The 4906-nt window shown below is 57.7% G+C and overlaps 1 protein-coding gene across 1 annotated transcript in view; it reads left to right on the top strand.

The window, feature by feature from the left end:
• Cacna1i (calcium voltage-gated channel subunit alpha1 I) overlaps positions 1-3543 on the top strand; it is a 90465-nt gene extending 86922 nt beyond the window's left edge. Inside the window, exon 39 of the mRNA XM_033765937.1 lies at positions 3440-3543. Within this exon, the coding sequence (XP_033621828.1) occupies positions 3440-3543 (104 nt within the window). The remainder of the gene's footprint in view (positions 1-3439) is intronic.
• The last annotated feature ends 1363 nt before the right edge of the window (positions 3544-4906 follow it).

The following is a 4906-nucleotide window of genomic DNA, read 5'->3' as shown; positions in this document are numbered from 1 at the left end:
CCGCTGTCCTCGAGCTTGGGTCCCTTGGGACCTGAGCCGCAGCCGCCCCCCGGGGACCTGGAGTCGGGAGATGCTGCGAGCAAGAGGAAGAGATGAGGGGCCGCAGGGGCCGCGCGGTGCCCACCGTGTGCCCGCCTGCCCCGTTTCACCTTCTTTTACCTCAGGAGCCAGGGAGCAGACAGCAATACTTTGTCCACACCTGGGAATGGCGCGGGGACAGCCAACCGCCAGGCTGCCAAGCGGGCGAGATGGAGGAGGGTCTGGGTTAGCCAGGCTCAGAGGTGGACCCCGCCGTGGCCCAGCGTGGCCCTCCCAGTGCATATGCATATATATGTGCAGATATATATAGAGAGACAGACATATATATTTATTTATTTTTTTTACTGAGAGCTTATGACTTCCAGAAAGTGCTAAAGTTGGGGGTGTGGCCAGGGTTTGGACAGGGGTCTTGTCTGCTGCTTGGTACCCAGGCCCACCCAGGGCAAAGGATCCTGCCCGGGCATTGGCATCACAGTTTTGGTGTCTCCCTGGGTTGGGAATAGCTTGAGAGGGTGACCAGGGCTGCAGCCAGGAGACAGGCCCAAGCAAAGAGGTGCAATTCAGGGTGTGCTTTTTTTTTTTCCCTGTAAAGAAAAGACGCTGCTAAGATCCACCACCACCACCCATGTGTTGGGGTGTCTGTCTTGTCCCTCTGACTGTCTCGTTGTTGTGAAGTCTTTTGTAGACACCCTTGAGCACACACCTCTCTTAGTCACTGGTTAGATGTTTTCTTTAGAAAAATCAGGGGTGAGTAGTTATATTTTTTAGGGCAGGGGTGGGGTAGAGGGCAACTCCCAGGCCGGACAGGGGACTCTGGCACGGTGAGGGTCTGACCCCAGTGAGCACTCTGGGAGTCCCCCCAGGTGAGCCCTGAAGTGCCGCAGTTCCTGAGGGTGTGTGATCGCCCTGCTCTGAGCAGCTCTGCCTGTGCCACCTCGGAGTGCAGGGAGCAGCAGGCCCAACAGGATTAGCACGGGTGGGGCGTCTGTCCAGGCCCCACACCATTCTCTCCCTACCCCAGCTCCTGCTCCCTGTAGCCTGTGTCTTCTGCTTTCCACCCACCTGTCCCTGGGTCTCTGTCTCACCCTCCTGAGCTGCAGGTCAAGTAGTGCTTCCCAAACAGTTCCAGACGGGTGTTTTTTTATTTGAATATTTACGATGCATTTATTTCAGTATTTATTAGAAAAAATATAATACATGGAAGCTGTATTTCAGAGGCACGCCGCTTAGGTCAAGGCTGAATTCTAAACAGTGTGTGGATTTAAAGTCAGTTTAAAGAAGGTCAGAAGGTGTTGATAGTGGTGGTCTGCAAACGGGGTGGAAACAGCGTATTTGGGATGGGTGGCACCTTGGCCATCACAGGGCCTCTGCCATTGCTTTGGCTGGGGGCTCTGCCGGGCCCTGCTAGGAGGTCTCGTCCCTGCTCCCAAGGCCTGGCTTCACAGGAGTCGGCCTCCAGCCAGGCTGGTGAGGGGTATGCTGTTTGAACAGGGCGCTGGGCTTCTTCTGGGTTGGCATCCTGGGGCCTGGGTGCCGTGGTAAAGCCAGGAGGAAGCAGATGGTGCGCACATCCTTGGTGAAGCGTGCTTCTCTTTGGAACCGTGGTAGCCAGGACATTTTACATCTGAGGAAATCAGGGCCCAGAGAGGTAAAGCAGCCACCCCGGGATCCCACAGGGCCCTGGCAGCAATGAAAGCAAGGTGCCCATGGACTTTGCAGAAAAAGCCCATGTTCCAAAGTGGAGATGATTCGGAGGGCCCAGCGTGGAGTTGGCAGACTTGGAAGCCAGGCCTGGACAGGCCCAGGGGCTCCATTCTTTGTCATCTTTAATTGGCGGGGTGGCCCTGTGCATGAGGCCTAGCCCTTCCCAATGTCACCGGGTGCTGGGAGACTGAGTGGAGAATACGACCAGCAGGCATGTCTGACAGAAAGCAGTCCCTTTACACAGACTGGCCCCAGAACAAGCAGGTCGTCGGGGAGGGCCGACCAGGCAAAGGGACAGGCGTGCGGGAAGGCGACTGGACAGAGCAGGGCAGATGGAGAAGGTGGGTGTGGCTGAGGAGAGAAGCTGTGGCCGGCAGCCAGTTCCTGGAGGGCCCCACATGCTCATCCCAGACATTTGGCCTTGTTCCTGTGGGTGTTGGAGGACCAGGGACTAGGGAAGCTGGGAGTCACTGGCCAGGACAAGCTGGCCAAAGGGCTGGGAAAACGGCTTCTCTGCCCTCTCCGACCCTGTGACCTGGGCCGAGCATGTCCATCACAAAAGCACAAACTTATCCTCATCCACATGGGCCTGGCTGTGCAGAGAAGGGAGAACCAGGTGCCAGTACCCTAAGGGTTTTGTTTGCAGGGCTGTGTGGAGTGGAGGCTTGTGGGGACTTGGCGTCGGTGAAGAGGGACCTGAGATCACGCAGGCGGTGGCCTGCCCTGGCCAGCTGTCCTCCTGTCCCTTGAAGGAGGTCAGAGCTGCACAGTATCCGCCTGTCTGCCTGCTCCCCACCCAAGCCCTCTGCGTCCAGGGCCACCTCCAGCCCCCTTTGCTGCACTGTGGAAGGGCTTGGGGCCCTAGAAGCCGCTCTTTAGCCCAGACACACAGACCCTTTTTGTCTTTGTGCAATAATCAGTGTTCCTGGCAGAGCCAGGGCCAAGCTGGGGCCTGGGGAGGAGGCAGAGGCCACCTCGTCCAGGAAGCCCTCCTTGGCCCTGCCGCTGCAACTATTAGCACTCCCTGTGGCTGTACAGTTTCTATCGCGTGATGAACTTCCCTCCTAGCTGCTGACGGCGCTGGTCCCTGCTGGCCCAGATGGCCCAGGCACAGAGAATCCAAGCGGCAGCACGGCCAGTGTTGTTTTGAATAAAACCCCAGACGTCTATCTAGGAATTTCTCTGTGTGTCTCTTCTTTCCCTGGGCGAGGGGCTGGGTGTCTACTGGGGCTTTTCCTGGGGAGGCAGGGTATATGTGACAGGTTGTCCTTTGTTTTCAGGCTGTGCGGACCTAGAGAAGACGGGCATCTCATGGGTGGGGACTGTGGGGTTGGGCCCTCTGGCAGCGGGACCGAGATCAGGGAGAGAGGACCACACAGGACGGTGCATCTACTCATCCTGCGCGCGGTTTCCTGGTCTCCTACTATCAGTATTCCGAGTATACTTTCGGCTGGAAAGGACAAAAGCCCAGCTCAGATGGACTTCCGAATAAGGATAGCAAAAATAAAAAGGAGGGAAGAAAGAAGAAAAGGGAAAGGAAGGGAGGAAAGAAACAAAAGGAAATAACTGGTCTAATTACATAAAAGAGGTGGAGTTGGCTTCAAGTGTAGCTGGATCAAGGGCTACGAGAGTCACTGGGACATGGCCTTTCTCCACCTATTGGCTCTGCTCTCTTCTGCATTTGCTCCTCTCCCAGAGATCACAGTGGCTCCAGGCTCTAGCCCTGCCCGTTGCTCTCCCCAGATTAACAAGAGCCTCTCCTCTGGAGGCAAGGCCCAGCTCAGCCACACTCAAGGTTAACTGGGGTGTTAGAGACTCCACACTTGGATCGGCTAGGCCTGAGCTATGAGCCAGGATCCCAGGATCGAGGGATGGGTGATCCCAGTAGGAAATGGAGGAAGTGGCCCAGGATTTCCCCCTTCCTTAGCTCCCTGGGATCAGGCTGGGTCCTCCATGGTGGGTCTTCTTTCTCCCCAGCAACTGCCTGGACCCTGTAGGACCAGGGCACAGAGGGACACAGCAAGCCCCATCCATCTGTCCCATTGTCACCCTCGGTCTCCTCATACCTGCTTCCACATCTCTGCTTTGGGACTCCTTTTCGGGTGGCTGTCAGTTTTTGGACATAAGAGAAATTGGCGCCGCTGTCTCAGCTCCTGCCTGGCCCCAAGCAGGTGACGCGATGGACAGGCTGAGGCTGGGAATACGCAGGGCACCCTGCTTCCCTGCTGGAGCTGTGTGGCAGACGGGACCCTTTAAATGGCTTTCCTGCTTCAGGAGGCTGCCTTAGCTCAGGGTGAGGGATGGGCCCAACCGAAGCATGTGCAGTTGAGGGTCCACATGTATGAGCGTGCACATGAGCGTGCAGACACAAGCACCCAGTTTGTACAATGCCCCAGATCCAGGACAGCGGCCAGGCCCCAGCTCCTGCACTGCCCCTGATGAAGCTGAGATCAAGCAAGGCCCTCTTCAGAGCAGGCTGAGCCCGAGTCTGACTGGGGCCCTAGGAACCTGGGATTCAGGGCCAGCAGCTCCCTATCCTCAGCCTCTTTCCTGTGGGGCCCTGGCCAGCTGCTCAGTGTGGGAGCTGGGTCTGGGAGGTGCCCAGCGAGCCTTATGCCCCTGTCTGCGTTCCCTCACTGCAGACCTGCTGGCTCCCCTCCTCGATGTCCTATATGGACCTCAGACCCAGCGAGTCCAAAACCCAAGTGTCGGCTTCCCCAATACCTGTGCCCCTCCTGGGCCCTCAGCTGGCTGGTGTGGTCCTTGGAAGGCTGGCTGTGCCCTCAGTCTCCCCCGACGTCCTCTCAGACCTTGGACCATCACACTGCTTGGGAGCCTCCTTTCCTCCTTTCCTTCTTCCCCTTTCTGCTGCCCCCTGAGCTCAGGATGTCCCTGGTTTTTCACACCAACTCTCACAGTCCTGCCAGTGCCGGTGCCAGGCCAGTGTCCTGTCCCCACCAGGCTCCTTCTCACCTCCCCACAGCCAGAGGTGATGTCCTGGACTCCTGCTGGCCTCATCCCGGCAGCAGCTCCTCTTCCAGCCTTCGCCCCTTCTGTCCCTACCCTGCTCTCTCATCTTCCCCCGTCGGCCCCAAGCAACTATCACAAGGGAATCGCCTCCTTCTAGGGACTCTCCTCCCTCCCAAGGCCCCTGGTGCTGCCA

This window comes from Fukomys damarensis, unplaced genomic scaffold, assembly GCF_012274545.1.
Source record: "Fukomys damarensis isolate Sample0158 unplaced genomic scaffold, DMR_v1.0_HiC HiC_scaffold_19, whole genome shotgun sequence".
Classification (NCBI taxonomy): Eukaryota; Metazoa; Chordata; class Mammalia; order Rodentia; family Bathyergidae; genus Fukomys; species Fukomys damarensis.
Note: the sequence above shows the minus strand (reverse complement) of the source record. Positions and strands in the feature narration are given on the sequence as shown.